A 20,965-nucleotide genomic window follows, 5' to 3' on the forward strand; every position below is an offset into this window, starting at 1 on the left:
TGTAGATTGCTTCACGCCGGTTCCTGATGTAAGCGCGAGGTTCCTTGTATATTAACATAATATTTATTATAAGTTCTGTAACAATAGTTCTCCTTCCACACATTCTTTACACTATATTGACGGAGAGGCTCTTTCTCTTATGAGGGTACTTTTATTTTAAATAAAATTTATTAAAAAATATTAATACAAAGTATGCCTGTACGATTTGGAAGCGTGAAAAGCATGGTTGAGTGACTAAATAAAATAATTCAAATAAATGTTTAACGTGTAATATATATTAGTGGTGCAAATACACGGCAACAATGGATTGGAAAACTGCAAAAATTATTATCGCATCAACAGCTACCATCGTCGTCGCTTCCCAGGTAGTGAAAAAGCTCTACAAACACATTTATAACTTCAATAAAAAGTCTGACACCGAGGTTGTAGGTGACGACGCGTGTAGCGATGTTATAATCAACAAAACACGAGAAATCAATGATGTGATATTATTTTCGGATAGTATTATTCATCACTCAGTACGAGTCCCAACTAATAAGGATATAAAAATATGTGAAAGCAGAGAATTGAACTGTTTTAAACTAATAAAATATATAAAATCTGCAAGAGAAACATTAGATGTTTGTATGTATCTCATAACAAGTAATGAAATATCTGAACAAATTATAAGATTGGGACAGAAACATGTGCTTGTTCGAATTATTGTTGATAGTGATATAGCTTTTACTCCACCATCACAAATAAAAAAATTAAAGGAATACAGTAAGTATTACAGTTAATTTTATGATGTACTATGTGGCAAATAAGAGGTTTGATTCGACGTTTATTTGTTTCAGGTTTCATACAAGTGCAAATGAATAAGAAAAACATTCTAATGCATCATAAATTCTGCATCATTGACGGTCCGAAAGCAATCAGACGCAAAAGTATTCTAAAAGCCTATGCTGAAAAATTAAATGTACATGCACGATTTGCTAAACAAAATGTGAAGCCATCAAAAGCCAAGCCAGTAAGAGGATTTGTTATGTCTGGGTCGTTAAATTGGTCCACTCAAGCAATGGTCTCTAACCATGAAAGTGTAATAGTTACATCTCATTCCAATATAGTCAATAAATTCGAAACGGAATTCGAAAGTCTTTGGGTAGAAGATGAACCTGTAAGTATAATTCATAGAAAATATTAATCTGTAGGGAATTAATTATTAATGTAGATGAAACCACAACCTGAGAGTTGAACAAAGCATACAAGATTTTATGATGATGATGATTTCACTCGCACGGAACGCGAGAGGTCGTGGGTTCGATTCCCGCATCGTTCATAATGTTTTGTTTTCAAATCTTATTTAAAAATTTGTGTATTAATGTATTCTCTAAGGGAGGCCAGAAAAGAGATTGTATGAATGACACATTTTTTTCGAGTGGCTTGGTTACCATTAAACCTCAACATATTTTTTGTATTTTGGACAAACTCCCAAGGTAGTGGAAAAGGTAATCATTCCCTAATCATTTCTAGAACTAGAAACTGATGGTGGCTTGGGGATGATTACCACACCCACTTCCACAGGATACTGTCCACCACGCGAGTATGGTCAGTACCGATAGAATCGCAGTAGAAGATAAAATTGAAAATAATTATTTAATTCTATTGGCCCAATCAGTGATAGTACGCATTTTATTTCATTAGCTACTTTTTCCTTTTTAGTAAAAATAATACATAGCAATAACATGTTTTGACTTAAACCAAATTGCCCATGGACCGCCAGGCGTGCCGCCTAGATGGGTTCTTTTGGATGATAATATATATATCATATAATAATAATATCCAATGATTACCACCCAGTTTTCATTTTAGGAATAAACCCGGGTTTTGATGTTGTTTGATAAAATGTAACATAACCTCAAAATCAAAACAATTCTTATACAGGAAATTACTGGTTTATGTACGCTGATATGTTGACATAACTGATCCTATAAACTACGAAAAGATTTTTATTAAATTAAAATATTTATTTCGATAAGCATTTACTGGACACTTACTTACAAACCAAAGACGACCCTATACCCATTTATCCACCTACTTAGTAGACATGCAGATGTAGTAGACATTCCTTATGTATATACAAATAAACTATACTACACTACACCGTAGAATAAAGCACACAGGAAACATAATAATATTTTTATTAAACAAATAAATTACAATTTCATGTGCAACAAAATTTACATTTTTATTGCAAAATTAAAATTAATACGAATATTTTTACATTTACTGAAACATATTTACCATATGAATTTATAATAGAAATACAATATCAATCATTAAAATTACATATCTGTTTTCAGATTCTTATTTCTGCAGCATGACCAAGTGTTTGAAGTAATTATTATCATTATCATCAACATATAAAGGTACGTTAGTTTTATTTTCTTAATCAGTTACAATCAAAGAATACCATTAAGATATCATGTAAAATATATAAAGTAATATGAAGAAATATATTTTATACCTGTTTTATATGAAGATTAGAGATTCGAGTAAATATTATTATAATAGACAAAAAAAAATTCAAATCGTTCACAGTTCGCTCTTTAGTTCAGTTCCAGTTTGACATTTTAAGCCATAGACAATTCCATGTGCAGTACCTAAATTTTATTTCGATCGATCATATGTTTTCTTTGTGTTAATTTTTCTTCAATAATTTGAATTATTGGGTTATAAGATTTTTTTATTCGGTGCATTAAAATCAATATAAAGAACTGAAGTATTATACTCCTTAGAGAATCTGCAAAAAGTATCACAATTTTTTTTTTAAGACTTTCTAATAGGTGCATACAAAGTGCACGTGCTTGCATTTTATTTTATATTTTTCCCAGTTTAAGTGCAAAACTAAGTTTATTAAAGTGATTTAGGCTATAGTTTTAGCCTTTGAGGTTTAGATACACGGTCGCCTGATGACAAAAAGGTGTAAATTGGCGTAAAAAACAACATTTTCCATAAGTGTTAGGTTGGTTGATAGTTGCACTTTGGTTATTTTTTATAAACATTTTATCATGAAAACTGTGACTGTTAACTGTACTGTATTCTACAGAATGCTTAAGGTAACTATAATATTATTTATATAGTTAATATTGCCTTCTAAATTCATAAGATAATGACACATGTACATGCACAATCCAAAGGACACATGGGGAAGGTCATTATGTTTATTTATTTATAAGTTTCCTCCTAAAGATTAATTCTTAGGCACAATATTCAATTTAAATAATGTTTACAGTCTTCATTTGTTATTTAATATCTTTTTCAAATAAGTAATATCCTAATTGTTTACAATATGATCACAGTATTTTAAACATTGATGAATGCCTAATATGCATGTTAGTATTTAGTTAATTTAAATACTTTAACATTTATAGAATCTGTTTAAACAACTTCTATTAATATAAAAAAATCCTGCAAATTGGTCCCCCTTATCCATTTAAGTATATCCTTTATATACATGTAATAATCAGAAAAATCAAAAGAAAATGTATTTTTGGGTTTTTAATATAAATAGTGCATATAATTATCTTTTACAAACATACTTCATTCACATATATATTGAGAGAGGTGAAGCATACCATATATTCTGGTACCATATGGCATGTATATTATTGAAACACAGATCTGTGCAATCTATTTAACAATTAAATGAATGTCTTATATAATATTACCTATAGTAAACATTGTATTTCCATACATAAATTTATAAAAATATTGCAATTAAACTCTTTTCAGGGTATAATAAAAAAAAATTGGGTGGAAAATAGTTTACAACCTATCCTCAATTCTTCTAAACTTTCTTCAAAAATATCATAAAAATCAAGCAGCTTAGAAGGAGTTTGGCGACAAACACTGTGACATGAGAACTTTATATATTAGATTTAAAAATATGAAAATTTTAATTATATTGTTTAAATGATGCCTTTAATCTCTGTACTGTCACACAAATTCCCACAAAACACAAAATATGAGGTCACTACAAACCCTATATTTAAATACAAAATGACAGAAATTGGATAAGTAGGTTGTAGTATGTCTTCAATCTCTTTTTACATTTAATCATTGAGTGTTTTAGTTATCCAATACTTCACACTAACCCAATTACATGCACATTCCAAAAAGGAAATACTAAACAATATACATCCAAAAATATATCCTGCCCATTTTCATTTCTGTTCTAGATCTTTGTTCATGAATGAAATCAATATTTGCCCTCTTACCTCCATCTTCTCAACTTCTTAAAACTGTGTTGTGTAAACAAAATAAATATTTAACATTGTAAAAAGTACAGGGTAACTCATAAATTATGTTTTTATTGAATAATTTTGAGGTATATTTAAAAAAAAATACATACAATTTTACACATGAGTCTAATTAACAGCCATAAAGAAAACCACATCTTAATAATAAATTAACTGACCTCTTGTTTCCTCTAAAATTGGAATTAAATCCAATAATGTAGGTTTATGATTCGAATCAGTAGGTTTTGCATTTTGCTCGGCCATACATACAGAGAGACAAAAATTATTTTGGAATGTGTAAGAATTCTTTAAGTAAATCTTTAAAAAAATATTCAATGCTTATTTCGTACTATGTTATGAGTTTATTTTATTACAAGTGACCAGGCAAACATTGTTTTGCCACATAAATGAAGAACCCATTCTCAAAACTCACTGTTTGAATTATTGTCATAAATAAATTTCATTGACTGAATTATTTGTATTGTCAATATATAGGTCTTTCTAAAAAATAAAGGTTCTGGATAAGTATAAAAACAAAACTATACACTAAAACCTTATCCAAAACATGTATGTGTTATTCCAATTGGTTCAGTAGTTTTCCAAGTATTATCAAAGGAAAAAATGGCTCTCCTTTTATTAGTATATGTTACTCTTAAAAAAGTATTAATTTATAATTTTCTTTTTCAGATATTAGTAAATTTCAAACAGTTCCCGATACAGTGCAAATGTGTTGTAAAAAGTTCTACAGTGCGTCTTTTCTTAGTGATTTGTGTAAATAGTACATGATATTGAATGAAATTTGTGCAGTGAGGCTTTGGTGTTTATAAAGTGCGTTTTGGATGCAGTGCTAATAGATGGCGTTGATGGAATCATTGCTGAGCAAGTGTTGTCCTTGTTTCGCTACTCGACGCTAGGTGGCGCTGGTAAGTAAAATACTTAAGCTATACTACCTTTTAGCTGTTAAATCTTTCCATGCTTTTAGCGACATCTATGGGCTAGTAGATTTTGGTTAACAAGTAATTTACGTCTGATAGGTGGCGTTAGAGGTATGAAAGTTATAATATGAATTGAGTTAAATTCTTAACATTATTAAGCATTCCTTGTTATAAATAAATGTTCAATGAAAACATATAACATAAATGAATAAAATTGCTACCAATAGATCAATATGAATAATGACTATGACGGCATACCCAATACCATACAATTTCAATACCATGTAGTTGTAGTATAGTGTACAATGTAGTGTTGTACACAGTACTTTGTAGTAGGAATTCAACAAACTTGCCTTCTTTAAGTCAATCTAATCTATTAAATACTTAAACCTCTTTCGATAATCGAATCTTCTAATCGAATAGAAGGAGAAACGTGTATATGTAATGATAACATTCGTAAATAGCCAAAGAATGTCTCACACATTCTTCAATTCTTTACTTCCTGACCATTTTTCACGATCGCGCTCGTCCGTCGCAGTACGCATAACACCTATATTAGTATATTTAGATCTATTAAGAACCCCTGATTGCACTGGATGGAAAGCCTACATCGACAATCGAAACACTTCAAAACATCTATCTCTTGAATGTACATCCACATAACCATTGAATGCGAGTGTCTAGTGTGTTCATGGTGTATAAGGAGTGAGTATGAGATTTTAAAATTCGACCTGGAAACGCTGCCGGAAGTTCGTAATTCAAATGAAAAACATCTCCATGTTAACATGGAGTTGTAACTTGATCGAAACATTAAAATGTGTCGCTTTTACTGAATACAAAGAACACGTTTTATAATGTATAATTGCTTCATTTGACGGGAAGACAGGGCCAGATAAAGATCACTGCGACCAAGAGTCAGGTAATGGTGCGTTGTTAAACTTTTATAGTTTACGGAATTGCTGTAAAAGTTAGCTAGAAGAAATAATATGTAAAAAAAACGATGTTGAATACATATTTCTACTTTTTCATAGACGAAAAATACTGTAATTGTTGCTATTTGAGTTTCTTATATTTAACTATATTATTGGTAATAATCGGAGTTTCGAGGACACAAATTGAAATATATGTATGTACTTACATAGTAGAAGTAACTTAGTCATGTATGTATTGTACTTACTTTTGTATTCTGGATTTTAAGTGTTTTTTATGAGTGTAGGGACGGGACGAGCAGGACGTTCAGCTGATGGTAATTGATACACCCTGCCCTAATGGGCACTGTAATCAATGCAGTGCCGCTCTGTATTCTAGAAAAATCCAAAAGTTCTCATTTGAAGTCTCATTTGCCCAGTAATTACACTAGCTACGGTGCCCTTCAGACCGAAACACAATAATGCTTACACATTACTGCTTCACGTCAGAAAAAGACGCTGTTGTACCCAAAATCTAGCCGGCATCCTGAGCTTTTCAATACACTTAATGTTTTACATATACAATCTACACTCAGCATTTAAAATCAATTAGGCTTGTTTGCTAAAAAAATTCCATGAAATTTAGAGCCCTGGTTTTGTCAACTTATACTGACTAACCGGTTGCACCGGTAACAATTATCGTTATCGATTCGGCATGTCAATTGCTGTCTTACTTTTATTGACATAAAATATTAACCGTTAAGGATCGAAATATTCATGAAATATTATAAATTTCTTTTCATATTTTAATTTATTCTTATGGGAGGAATTCACGGACCGACCAGCATCATCTGACCGTACGACCTAAGACGTAGAGTACCGCGATATCGCACTGCACCTGCAACCCAGTTAAAAACTAGTCGACAAATTTTGACTTTCTTATATACATACATTTCTTATATAATCAGCTATCTTTCAGAGAGTTACGTAGGGATTACAGACTTCCATTTACCACCGTTGTGACCCTTTTATCTACCCTTGACATGACCCCTTTTTTAAGGGATGTATCTGCTTATAGAATGTACGCCTAGCTCTAATTTCCTGGGTGTTGTTTCCTTTCATATTATCTTTTTAATTTGGTCAATCTGCTTTTATCCATGGTTTCTGCATCACCAACTCAACCCAATTTTTCTTTATAAATTACTGTTAATATCTCTTCTTTGACTCCACATGAACGATCTGTCTGAAACTGAAGTGGCAGAAGGACACAGCTCGACGGACAGATGACCGTTGGGGCAGTAAAGTTCTGGAATGGCCACCACGTACCGGAAGACGCAGTGTTAGTAGGGTCTATGGTATGGATCGATGATCTGGTCAAGATTGCCGGAATAGGTTGAAGGAGGATAGCGCAGGACCGATCGTTGCGCGTTGAGATATTTGGGTAGTCTTTGTCCACCAGTGGACATTTTATGTGGATATCATTATAACCAATATTAAGAGTTGGCATTGCTGTTGTGTTTGCCACTGGAAGGTGTCTGTAGTGCGGACTGTCTTTTCTTTGTTTATCGACTGAAAACTCGTTTCTTATATTATACTAGCGGCCGCCGGCGACCTCGCCCGCATAGATTACATTTACATGGCAATCGGATAATTGAATCGGTATTTTGATAATTATAATATATTTCCTCTTATCAAAGCAATAATATAAAATAAGCTATGTAATTTAAGCACTCTCAAAACAGACGTTTGTAGAATAAATATAGATAGTCAAACAGATATTCTTAAATTAGTTCTTTATGCGTTTAGTTGAAATCTGCTAGCGTTATGAAAACTTTAATATTGTTTAGGTATACGGACAGCGACTTTCCTGTGATATCTCTGGTGTTGCAAAAGATTATGTGGTAGATTAGTGCCGTGGCTCCACCTGTAGATGACTCTAACGCTTAGTAATGTAATTTTATTAACAAACATAAGCTTTGTCAGGTCGAGGCCGGACGTAGTGTCCAGAAACGGGCATATGTGATGAAGGAAGTGGGGAATAAACGTTGTTTTGGTAAGCAATACACGGCTGCGTCATTAACCTTTCTTGTTCATATTGTTTGTTTGATTACTAACAATGTTTTAATTATTAAACTTGTTTTTAGTCTGAGAATGTCTAAGCCATTGACTTGACAAGTGGCGATAGTCAATGAATTCGGAATTTCATTAAACATTGCCAAAGAAATTGTTGGATGCAGTGCCTATTATCACTGAACGTATGGAAATAAAACATATCTAAGTTACAGTAGAACTAACAGGGCATATTTTAGTACCAGGTACCACAGGTGACACATTATGAAGAGGAGACACGAGAGCCTTGAAAATCTGATCGTAGTTGGAAATACTGAAGGCAAATGAGCCCCTGGATGGTTCCCTACCAGATGAAGCGACCAAGTGTAAGGCCTATCCTCGATTAAGTTCTGCACTCTTGTCAGAGATGCAATGGACAGGCACCATTGGAGGTAAATCATAAGAAGTAACACAGAACCAACCTCAGCCAACGAGCACCACACGATCCTCACTCCTGAGGGAATAACCGCAGAGAGACATGCAAACCTTCAACTCAGTATCGGTTGAGGATAACAGAATGAAAATTTGCATGTTGCAATTGCATTATTCGATCTAAACAAACATACAAACAGTCATATTAAATAAAAGCGTGTAATAAAGTTACGTTTAAAGTCAAAGTCAAATAAACTACATTCAATTAGGCCTAAACTAAGCGCTTTTCAACTTAAAATATTTCTTTGAAAATACTGAATCTACCATATGTTCGGAAAAAGTAGAGCTCGCGAGAAGAACATACAAGAAACTCAACGGCCACTGTTTTCAATCAAATATCAATCTTTTTAATCAATGAACTTCCTTGTGCGGTGTTTCCGGGACGATATGACATGTGTACACTCAAAAAAAGCTCGTACACCTTCCTTAAAGGCCGGCAACGCTCCTGTGATTTCTCTGGTGTTGCAAGAGAATATGGGCGGCGGTGATCACTTAACACCAGGTGACCCGTACGCTCGTTTATCCTCTTTTTCCATAAAAAAAAAAACAGTATTTTACATTGACATACATAACAAATTTGCTTGTCAGGTGCTGCATCAAATATATTAATGGTGTTAAAATATTTCATAAAAAGTATAAATTATAGAATATTGGATGCATCAACGTTTAGTGCTTGAGTTCATTGTTTATGTCAGGTTGCTTCATGAACATGATGGTGTTCGTCTGATGCCTCCGGCGTTGCACTTTGTATGTTAAATTTATTTATGTTATATTCATTAACCACAGTAATTGTAACCTTTAATCTCCATACGTACAACATTAGTTTATCATACCTTTAATAGCTTTAGTCGATTTGCTACTCGGCTGAGGACGGCTTGTTCAACTCATAATAATGTTTTGTAATCTAGTTCATGTGTTATTAATTACGTATAATATAATATTAGATTATGTGCAAATGGAGTGTTTTGCACTCAAGCCTACATTTTATATTCATAGACAAATTGACCGACGCTAATTGTATGTCGTTTATATTCAAATTAGCGTATTTATTCAGAACCGGTTTTAAATGCTCTCACTCTCTCTCTCGTCCTAGTGTAGTAGATGCTGGTCACCTAGTAGTAGGTGATCCCCTTTATCCATGTTCACTTTATAAAACTAGTTAATCAGTTGAATCTATAGGTTCCGTTTTTTTTGGACGATGTAGGCGCTTGTAGCTGGTACAAAAATTATTAAAGTGTCAACTATGTGAAAACAAATCTTTGTCTTGATAACAAATGTGTCCGTCTCGACATTTGACAAATTAAAAATGTTTTTTCTGCTTTCTTTGGTTTGTAGATTGTTGATTTAGAATTAATCGGCAGTGTTTTGTTAATTTCCTCTGTACCATGTAATTGCTATAAGTAAAAAGTGGTAGAAATAATAAAAAATTGCAACGATCCTGCTACTCTCACTTTATATTAAGCAAACTTGATACAGACTATAGTATATTGAAATTTACGAGCAGGCTCAATCAAGTCAACCTCATGTATTGCCCCTGTATGCAGTAAATAAGCGAGGCTATTTGTCAGTACCACTTATCGTACTCTTTAGTACTCCACGTAGACAGAACCAAATGTCTTCCAATACTGTATATTTTATTACTCCGTCCACGCACAATAGTCGTGCCGCCCTTCACCTCATATTATTCACTCATTCCCTTAATTTACGACCAATTTGTAGAAGTGCCCGTTTTAATACAACTCTTAAGAAGAAGATTCACCCTTCGAGAACGCGGCGCGCCGCATGGCAACGGGATTATGTCGAATGTGTTTCGTTTATGAATAGGCGAATAATTGAATTTTTCGTTTTCTTAACAGTAACATCACCTGCGTTCGGTTTAAATGAAAAATGGAGCGGATCCCAAGCGATGTTTGACATCCCGTAACTCAGTCCCCGCATTATGTATGTTCCTGCGCCTTTGTTCTGTCTTGAGATTGCCAAACGCGGACGGATAGCCCGCTAAACAATTACACTCCTATTTCTGGGGGGATAAAGCTGATTTATGCGCGTCAGGGTTGTGGTGGTTGCGACGTTCTTTGCACCACTCGTGGGCCAGGTGTGTGGATCGCAGTTTTTGAGCCTAGCTTTGTCTGCGAATCCAGGTTTGGTTTCATTGTACAATGAATGTAAGATTTGCACAAAAACTTGTAAGAAAAAAGGGGCTTTGATAAAAAACTGGTGCATGGCGAATGCATTGTGGGCAAACGATGGCTATTCGGCGGCGTTGGCTATCGGATATTTGTATTAATCTCCAACGGAGCAGGGATTAAAATCGCGTTGTGCGGTTTAGAAAGGGAATATATTTGATTTATTTCGTTTAACGGTCTATGAGTTTTTGGAAGCTGCTATTTGGTCGCGTGCCTGAGTTTTTAATAATACTATAATGAACGTGCTCGATTTCAGACCCGGGCGCCAAAAAAACAATCCTTTATCATAAAAAAAAAAGTCATTCCGTAATAGAAACACGCGGTAGGTTTCATGTTATTAAATATTTAATTGTGTTGTAATATTAATAAAATTTTTACTTATTTCCAAATTCGATAAAATGTTACAGTTTAATTTTCGACCTTCTTAATCTCAATAAGGTATTGTAATATTTAATGTAACAGAAGCACCACTCCCATACCATGAATTTTCATAAAATATATTCCTGCCGTTCCATAGCGAAAAGTACCACTTAAATATAAAAAAAATGTGCACAACATAACAATATATAACGTACTAGCTGACCCAGCAAACGTAGTATTGCCGATATTCAAATCGCGATACAAAAGTAACTGTTGATCACCCATCTGGGTGAAAACTAATTAATGCTGACTCATAATCAAACAAATTTAAAAAATATGTCAAATAAAATTAAAAAAGAAAATCGTGTGGACCTTAACATTTAGGGGGATGAAAAATAGATGTTGTCCGATTCTCAGACCTACCCAATATGCACTCAAAATTTCATGAGAATCGGTCAAGCCGTTTCGGAGGAGTTCAAAGTTTAACACCATGACACGAGAATTTTATATATTAGATATGTTTCTTTACTTACCTTCCACCATTAATACAAGTTGGTTGACTGGAGTTATCATTATTCACATTTTAATTGCAACAGGAAAGAACAACATCGTTAAGGCGATGTTACGGACGCGATCATTTCAAAGTTGTGTCGTTTTTTCTCGTCTCTATCAATCAACACACGTGCCGCTTTATTGTTTGTTGCGCCCAGTTATCCAAACATATTTATGAAATGTCTAACATTCTCTGCAGGATCTCATTACGTCGGCTTGACTGATTTTTGTGGATTACACACATGCTCGCATAATGTTTGCATTCTTTTATGAAAATAAGGGACGAGACGCGCAGCACGTTTAGCTGATTGTAATTGATACGCACTAACCATTAAAATGCAGTGCCGCTCAGAATTCAATACAACTGCGCTCGTCAAAGACATAAGTTTGACTCATTTGCCCAGTGCTTTAACTAGCTACGGCGCCTTACACTCCGAAACACAGTAATGCTTACACATTACTGCTTCACTGATTACGGCATCATGTACAAAGGAGCCTACCGCTTGTAAAGTACTGGCATTAAATTGTATATCGGCTATTACCATTTAATAAACACATGCTGTACATAAAAGTTCAGCATATCTGTCACGTTTCTGAGGGGAAAGGCAGAAACTTCCCCGATTGCAATCGTTACAAATAACTATTGCCTTTTTTTATGGAAGAATAGGACAATCGAGCGTAAGGGTCACCTGTTGTTAAGTGATCACCGCCGCACAAATTCTATTGCAACACCAGAGGAATAACAGGAACGCTGCCGGCCGTAACGTTGCCTATTTTATCTAGCCAATCAGTTTTTCTTACCAACTCTACCTAAATTAAATTCTATAGAACCGAAGAATATTTATCGAGAGGGAGAGAAGGACCCGAATGCCTCTCCGAATAATATCGTTTATTTTATTTATTCAATAATGATTAACTTGACTAATTTAATGGTCACTTTTCTTGCAGCTAGGTAATTGTTGAGGTACTTCCGTGGTTGACAGCGCCTTAAAATTTGGTTTGAAGCTTTAACGGAGGGTGGATATTTGTCTTCTATTAATTACTAGGTATAAATAAAATTATAGATGTTTTTATTTGTGCTCGCATCACGGCAAAATCTACTCGATAGATTTCAATTGAGTCTTCTAAATTTTATTCTTTACCATTCTTGCAGCTAGGTACTTGTTGCGGCACATCCGTGGTTGAGCTTCACTCACTAAACTGTGGATGTGTGCTAAGCTAGGCTAGCAAAGCAATCGTTTTGCTTAATTTATCTCAAGCACTATATTACCTGTGCTGTAAACGCAGTCTTTCTAACTTTTTGCACGCTTCTGATAGTGATTCAGCATTAAGCGACTTATCTTGTGAGTCCTAGAGCTCTATTCTGAATACACAGCATTTGAGCAAGACATAACTCGGTAATCAATTCAAGATTCGGCACATTAATTTCGCGTGCAGCATCACCTCGGCCGGCAGAGAGGCCGCCACCGCAGCGGCGGTGATTACGGTTTGCATCGCATATTGATGCGGTCGTTATGCACACGCGACTGGCTCTAGACGGGAAACGCTCTTTTTCTTTGTTTGTTTGTTTTTGTAGCGAGCTGTGGCGGGATTGCTTTGGTCGTTCACCTGCTTTCTGGAGTCTTATTTATTAGCGATGTTGAGCGGCTGTTAATGCGTATATTACGGCACCAGATACGGACAATTTCTATATTCAATCGCAATCCCAAATTGGCTATGCGACACTGAAATTTTAATCCATTTGCCGACTCGCATTTAAATTTGGAAAAGTTTGGCCAAATCATTTGAAATCCACCTATGGTCATGTATTGCTAGATTTAGATTAGTTTTTGTATGAAGTATTAGTAAGTATTTCACTAATGTATGGACCTGGAAATTAATTTTGACATATTGAAATACAGATTTATTTACAGATGAAATTAAATCAGGATACAGTCAATAAATAATCTTAGACTTCGGATTAAATTGTAATTATGTTGTGGAGGTATATAAATAAAATGATAGGTTTTTATTTATGCGCGAATCACGGAAAAGCTATTGGATAGATTTCACTTAAGTCTTCTAACTTTTATTTCTTACACACTTGACATCATTCTACACTACGACACTCCATACATTTCATTTAATATAAAGTTATTAATGACTTAATAAACAACTATTTTTTATAAAATACGTCGCCATACGCTCTGAATTGATTCATCATCATCATCATCAGCTGGAAGACGTCCACTGCTGGACAAAGGCCTCCCCAAAAGATTTCCACGACGATCTGTCCTGCGCTGCCCTCATCCAACCTACTCCGGCGATCTTGACCAGATCGTCGGTCTATCTTGTCCTACCAACACAAATGATTACAATTGATGAAAATTTTCAGTTAATTTAAGAAATTGAGTTTATTTTATTTATCATTACTTAGGACATTAAATAAAGTCTTTAATCGTTTAGTAAGGAATTTTGGCATCTCCCATTTATCTGACATTCTGACGCTTGTTTTGGCATTGGTAATAAACAATAAACGATAATTAAATTAAGTTTATTTTTATCTATTCGTATTAACTTCTGCTCAATGTCACAACCAAATCTGACACTGCTCCGGACCTAAAGTTTTCCCCATATTTTCCACTCACTGATAAGAAGGGTGTTACAATATTAATGCAAACAGTAAAAAAATTAAGACATATTTTACAAAACAATATCCTCATCTCCCATTCCTTACTTAACGGTAAATATTTCTTAATAATTCAAAGTTCAAAGATAAAAAGCCGCGGTTACTGTTAAAATAATCCAATCTTATTTGACGTTAATAAAGAAAATCGAGTCGCGGCGTGTTTTCGCGTCCGAAATTAACTTATTCCGGTTTCTATCTGTAATTGGAGCCGGGCTCGCCGCTTCGAGGGATCACACGAGAGTAGTGCTCACTTCAATTGTCACCTGTCACCTCGCGTGGATATGTTATATAATATTATGTAGGTTCGATGTTTTTGAAGTGAAATCTTCTTAATGAGCTTATTACATTATTCAATCTGCAGAAAATGTACATATGAAATTGAAGTTAGAACATGTTGGCTCCAATTTAGTCATTTTGGTAGGCTCCGACCGAACTTTCTCCTAAATTGAAATGACTTAGGAAATGTGTCGTTGCGCTTCAATTGACTCGGCAATTTTTTTATATATTTTAAATAACATATAGGGTTTTCTTCAAGCGGCAGTTTTTTAACCTTGTGTGCTTGCTATGTTTTAAATTTGAATTAATGGAAGGAATTTTGAATGAGCTTAACTTTCCTGTCGCCTAAAGTTATAATTTGGCTACAATGAGGTATTAACCTACGATGTTAGTTGTTTTTAGTTTTATGTTAAATTACTGTATCGGATTAGTAATAGAATCGATTAATAATCAAGTATTAAATTTTAATATGTTAAAAAAATGCATTTAACAGTTTCACCTTTATACCTAACACCTACATATCATGAAGATCTATATAAGCCGGGAGACGTCCACTGCTGGACAAAGGCCTTCCCGAAAGATCGGTCCGGCGCTACCCTCATCCAATCTATTCCGAGCGATATTTACCAGATCATCGGTCCATAATATCTACATATTATAATTATGTATTTTGATAATATAATAAAAATGATGGAAATAATTAGTACAGTGAGTCTTTTTTTTATGAAAATAAGGGTCGAGACGAGCAGGACGTTCAGCTGATGGTAATTGATACGCCCTGCCCATTACAGTGCCGCTCAGGATTCTTGAAAAAAAAAAACAAAAAATTCTGAGCGGCACTACAATTGTACTCGTCACCTTGAGACAATAAATGTTAAGTCTCATTTGCCCAGTAATTTCACTAGCTACGGCGCCCTTCAGACCGAAACACAGTAATGTTTACACATTACTGATTCACGGCAGAAATAGGCGCCGTTATGGTACCCATAATCTAGCCGGCTTCCTGTGCAAAGGAGCCTCTCACTGGTAAAATGGTTCTTCTCGATATCCGCTTAACTTAAGTTTTTGAACAACCTGTATATATAATGTGATTCCTCACTCGCGTCGTACAAGACGCAGTAGGGATATCCATGAGCCATTAACTGTAAGTACCGAGCGCCAGGTGCTGCAGATGTTTCTTACTGCGTCCCGCTTTCAATTATCCTTCGCTTATACAATATTTTTTGCCGCCGACTGATTGTGATCGACATTGTGCCTCGCATTGTCCTCTCGTTCCATTGTAGCCAAATGTCTCAAGATTCTAAGGTTTTAAACAATTTTCTAGCAGTGATTGCCCCGATTGTGCGCACTTTGTTACACAATGCAGCGAAATGCTGCTGCAATGGATTGTGCATCGCTTAAGACTGTGTTGAATGCCGGTGAATCAGCGAACACAATTTATAGTTGGTGATCAAAATTGCTTCATAAATCATAAGGGAATATAATACAATATACACACTCAAAGTATTCTATAAGGAAATTTAATTGAATACCTTTTGAAGTTTCAAAGCAACTACGTAATTAAACAACAATTAGGTAGTTAATTTCGGGCAACTTCAGATATCTTCTTATCAGCAACACGCGATGTCCTTTCTTGACTGAATGTCACTTGTCCGAAACATGCTTGTTTTCTTTAAAATTGTCTTTTTAAATGTCATAAAAGGTCCGCCTTTGTGCTGTTATTTTTCTATGTAGGAAGGGTTATGCTCGTTTTTGTATTCTATTATACTGTGATTGATTTCGCTGCCCAGTGAATACCACCCCACGTCTAGACTTATATCAATTATTTCGTGTTATCCAATAACCCTTAGGGACTTATATCTTTATGCCTAAGCTTTATTGTTGGATATTTAGATATTATTGTATCAAAACAGTACTTAGCTGCAACGATTATGAGACCACCGACAGACTCTACTAGCTTTCTTTACATATTCATATTAGAAGTGCCTTATAATAAACATGCAATCCTAGTAAATTAAATATGTTATATTGAAATAATCTCTAGAGATTTGTATAAAATGTTGTATTTAGATGGAGTTTTCATTGTAGGTTCTGTAAATATATCAATCGTGAAAAAGCGTGAATACATTATGTAAAAATCAGTTTTCACTTCCTTAAAAAAGTTGTGGTGAATCTCTCTACTGTCTAAGGACTTGTCCATATACAACTATCGACGGTGAACGAATTCAGCTAGAAATCTCTCTTATCTTTCACTTGACTAGCTATACATACTCTATCTCTTGCGCTCTATAACTCTCTTTTGCCGTCGATCGTTATATGTGGACCCGACCTAAAAGATGCCACGAATAAAATGACAGACACATTAAACATTTAAATACGCGGTAACTTAAAGGTAAGAAATAGGAATGCCGGCCTTTTTCAGGTTGGTGAAAGGCGGAGTTGCATCTCCTTAGAATATATAATATTTTTCTTGAGTGCTGCCGTACTTATTGGAGGGGTTATAATTAAGTAAGAGCACTACCTACATTAGGCAATATAAAAGATACTGCGTTGGTATTTCACAGCGAGTATGCCCTCGTTTTAATGGGTCCAAAAAACTCGATTCGCCCATATGAATGCTTTGTATATATACAACTTTTTCCCCAATTTAATGTTTCAGCTCGCAAGCACACAATTTGATAAAATATTAAGATAAAAAAAATCACTTAAGACATCTCGCAATTAAGTTGTAAGTTGAAAACAATAAGTTAAAATACTATTTTGTTTGCTTTAAGATTACAATCAGTAGAGTATTAACGCCATTAGTGTTCCGTCGTAAGTACACAGTTATTAACCGACTGTTAAGTCATTAATTACTGCGATTATGATTTGTAAGGTCCGTCACAGACAGCCGACAGGACGCTGCGGCCGCGGATGACGTTTATCGTCTACCTTCGTAGTATTTCTTGTAATTCCTCAGAAGGTTAATAGAACATAGCTTGCGAAGGTAACTTATCGGGGTACCGTCTGGCTCATTTCCTTTTCGCTTCTATCAGGTAAAAAAGCGATATATATAATTGAAACTCTAATTTCGTCCTTTCTATTAATAAGGACTGTACGTTAGTTATTTATATGTACTTAGCACTGGTGATGGAGGGCCAAAATAAAATACTTAATTAAACTTTGTATAAATGCATAGTCAAAACATTATCAATGCCTATTAAGGCATTAATGGGCATAATTGGGGAGTTCCCCGACCGCAACACCGTTATTAATCGCCTCGCATTTTTACAGCCGCAGTCGCGGTCGCGACCTGTCTGTAAAGATCTTTACCTCAAAATTATTCAATTCTATTATAATTCTATTATAATCCTATTTGATCCAAGATTTAAACTTTTGTTTATTATTTAAATATGTTACTGTTATATTCAATATACATATAATGTAAATTAGAGATTTTGTAATAAAGTTAGATTTTTGTTGTCATTACTTATGTCGTGGCTTTGATTCCCACTTTATATTCTGATTGAAAACAAAGCAAGTGTGACCGTTTCAATATAATACTCGGATCCGGGTCGTAGGAGCGATAAGATTTTATGACGTTTTGATTACTCAAATAATTATCAGCCTATAGAAACACATTTATATAAATTCTTTAAAAAAATACTATGTCAAAGTTTTGATAATTAACATATTATCAAAACAGGGTGAAAAAGACAAATAAATCCCACTGTTATAAACGCCACCCATGCTTTCGTGTCTCATCATATTACTAATGAATGATTGTCATTAAGGCCGCCGCTTAATTAAGGATTATTATCACTGTCTTATACCCTACTTGTCACTAGAAATATATTATCATCTATCAGAAGTTCAACCAAATTGTAGAATGAACCTGAATCCGGGGCGATTCCTCGTCTGTTAACATGCGCACCCTCAAAAAAATAATATGAATGCAACGCTCTTGTGCTCCTCCAGCTCGGCTGATCTGAAAGCTCCTCCATAAAATGAAATTTGCCGACGGTGGAAGAGTGGGCGGAACCGTCAATCCAATTTACCCGTCAACGTTCTAAGTCTGAGGCGTAAAAAGGAAGGCGATGTTGGCATTAGACTCTTTCAATGTACGCGTGCCATCAGTTGTGGCAAATCTATAGAACATACAATTTTTGCTACTCCGCACCGCGTGCCAACTGCGTTGTTCAATACCGAGAGAGTTTCCCCAGAGGCGAATGACTCCGTCTATTTTGGTCGGGACACTCATAATGCCAGCAACTATGATAATTTGTTTCCAGTGTAAACAATAGTAATTGCTCCTATTTATTTATACAAGAGTTCATTAATAATGATGGATGCTTGCCAACTGATGGATTACAAGTTCTGTGTATGATTATGATTGTAGATAGGTTGATGTCATCACTGTATTCACAACTGTATTGAGTGTATTACCTTTTATTTACTTCTTTTTTAAATTACCTATTGGCCATGAGCTTCTTACCAATTCTTCTCCTTATTTTGCTTGCCAAATGATGCAGCTCCATCATTATGATGTAGGAATGTTGATCGTACTTACTGTACTCACCACTCGTTCGAGATTTTTCGATTTATTTACTTTATTTTAACTCAAGTTAGTCTAAATGTATGCATTTCTGTTACATCATCTTGATTGTATGATGATTTTTAAAAAATCTCCAAGCTGGTGAATGTTGATTTAGTAAAGCTTATCTTTCCGATATGGTAGTAAATGGTACAATGCCTCTATATCTTTGACATTTACCTTTATAATCCTGTTAATACAGATGTCTAGCTTTTGAACGTTTTATGTCTCAAAATGACGAGCGATTGCGATGCCGTTCAGTATTTTGGGTTCCTGAGCGGGGCGCGGCATTCAGGATGTATCACTTTCCATCGGATTTCGTCTTGCTTATCTCGTCACTTAATCTCATAAAAAATTCAATTAACATTAATTACATGACGCCTTTAAAATGATATTGATGAGTGGGGTGATCTCCTAGTATCAAGCGATTTCCACACGTCAGTGTGGAAATCGCAATCCATCCGGTGAGTTATCACCGGATAGATTACGAGGAATCTGTATCTTAATTTGCCTCTAAAGTTCACTGCTGTTATATATTTATATATAATATTTGCCATATTATATAATTTATATAGTTTGTTATCCCCGTATAACACTCGTCAACATAGTGATGATCAGTAATAATGCTTCATACTAACCACGTTGTCATTAAATTCCCAATGATTGGTAAAAGTTATTCTTATGTCTGCCGTCTACCGAACTTCTTAATTATTAGAAGGTCTTCAACTAATGATGTGAGCTCTCAGTGAATTCACGAATGTGACTCATTGTTGCAAGCATCATGATCAAAATTTACTGATGTAGTGGATAATCTTAAAAACTTGAAAAACTAAAGCTATATCTTTCAGTAGTTTAGTTCAATATTATATTACTCAAGTATACTTATTATTTATTTGAATAGGTATCAAATATCTACGTATCATATAAATATACCTCTTTGCTCACGTCCTAATCCAAATTATCAATAATTGTCAGTGCACCCTCCAATCCGCTACGTAAAAGCCACGATCATGTTTTACGACCTATCATTTGACATCTGTCCAAATTTCATTCCCAAATATTAGCTGGAGTATTTTTAAGTCCCTCAATTCGTAGAGCAGTCACGTAGGGATGTTGATGGGTTGAGTTAGCACGGTTTTAATCTTGCCAGAATTCCAAAACGCCTTAACTGCCACCGCCCTGAGTTATGGGGTGATAAATACGACAAATTTGAATATTATGGCATCAGACTCTACGAAATGTTTTAATGCTGGGGGGTTTCATTTGAAAGCACTGCAATGGGTATATTTTGTGCTAGAAGTGTTTCCAGTTATGTCCGAGTCTATTAAACTGGGCTGTGTCTCAGTGGTTTATATTCGTTTTAGTAAGTTTTATTGTTGTAATAACTAAAGTGATACTTTTATGTTATATGGGTAGACGATTACGGGAGTATTTTATGATGGTAATCTTAGGAGTAACCAAACTGATGGCGGCTGTATTTGGGTTGTTTAGCTATCGTGGAACTTTTAAGTCTGAAGTTGAACCTCTTTGTATAAGTGAGCGGTGAGTCAATCTAGATTCTAGATTCACTGCCGATTTTTTTTATTTCATTCAAAGCAAAGATGTAGCCTTATTGGTTTTTACATAATACTTTTTGAAATTGTGATAGATTTTTGTCTTTGTGTGTTGCATTTTTTGCCGGCTTAG

The 20,965-nt window shown here is 34.7% G+C and overlaps 1 protein-coding gene and 1 long non-coding RNA gene across 2 annotated transcripts in view; both read left to right on the plus strand.

The window, feature by feature from the left end:
- The first annotated feature begins 302 nt into the window (after positions 1 to 302).
- LOC126976558 (mitochondrial cardiolipin hydrolase-like) lies at positions 303 to 2,363 on the plus strand. The gene is made up of 3 exons (XM_050824942.1): positions 303 to 762; positions 837 to 1,156; positions 2,343 to 2,363. The coding sequence occupies exons 1-3, from the start codon at positions 303 to 305 to the stop codon at positions 2,361 to 2,363; spliced, it is 801 nt and encodes a 266-aa protein (XP_050680899.1).
- A 290-nt stretch (positions 2,364 to 2,653) lies between these two features.
- The window catches only part of LOC126976651 (uncharacterized), a 150,579-nt gene continuing 132,267 nt past the window's right edge, over positions 2,654 to 20,965 (plus strand). Inside the window, exons 1-2 of the long non-coding RNA XR_007731943.1 lie at positions 2,654 to 3,098; positions 4,968 to 5,203. This is a non-coding gene — a long non-coding RNA (uncharacterized LOC126976651). The remainder of the gene's footprint in view (positions 3,099 to 4,967; positions 5,204 to 20,965) is intronic.

The sequence above is a fragment of the Leptidea sinapis genome, chromosome 41, assembly GCF_905404315.1.
Source record: "Leptidea sinapis chromosome 41, ilLepSina1.1, whole genome shotgun sequence".
NCBI classification, from domain to species: Eukaryota; Metazoa; Arthropoda; class Insecta; order Lepidoptera; family Pieridae; genus Leptidea; species Leptidea sinapis.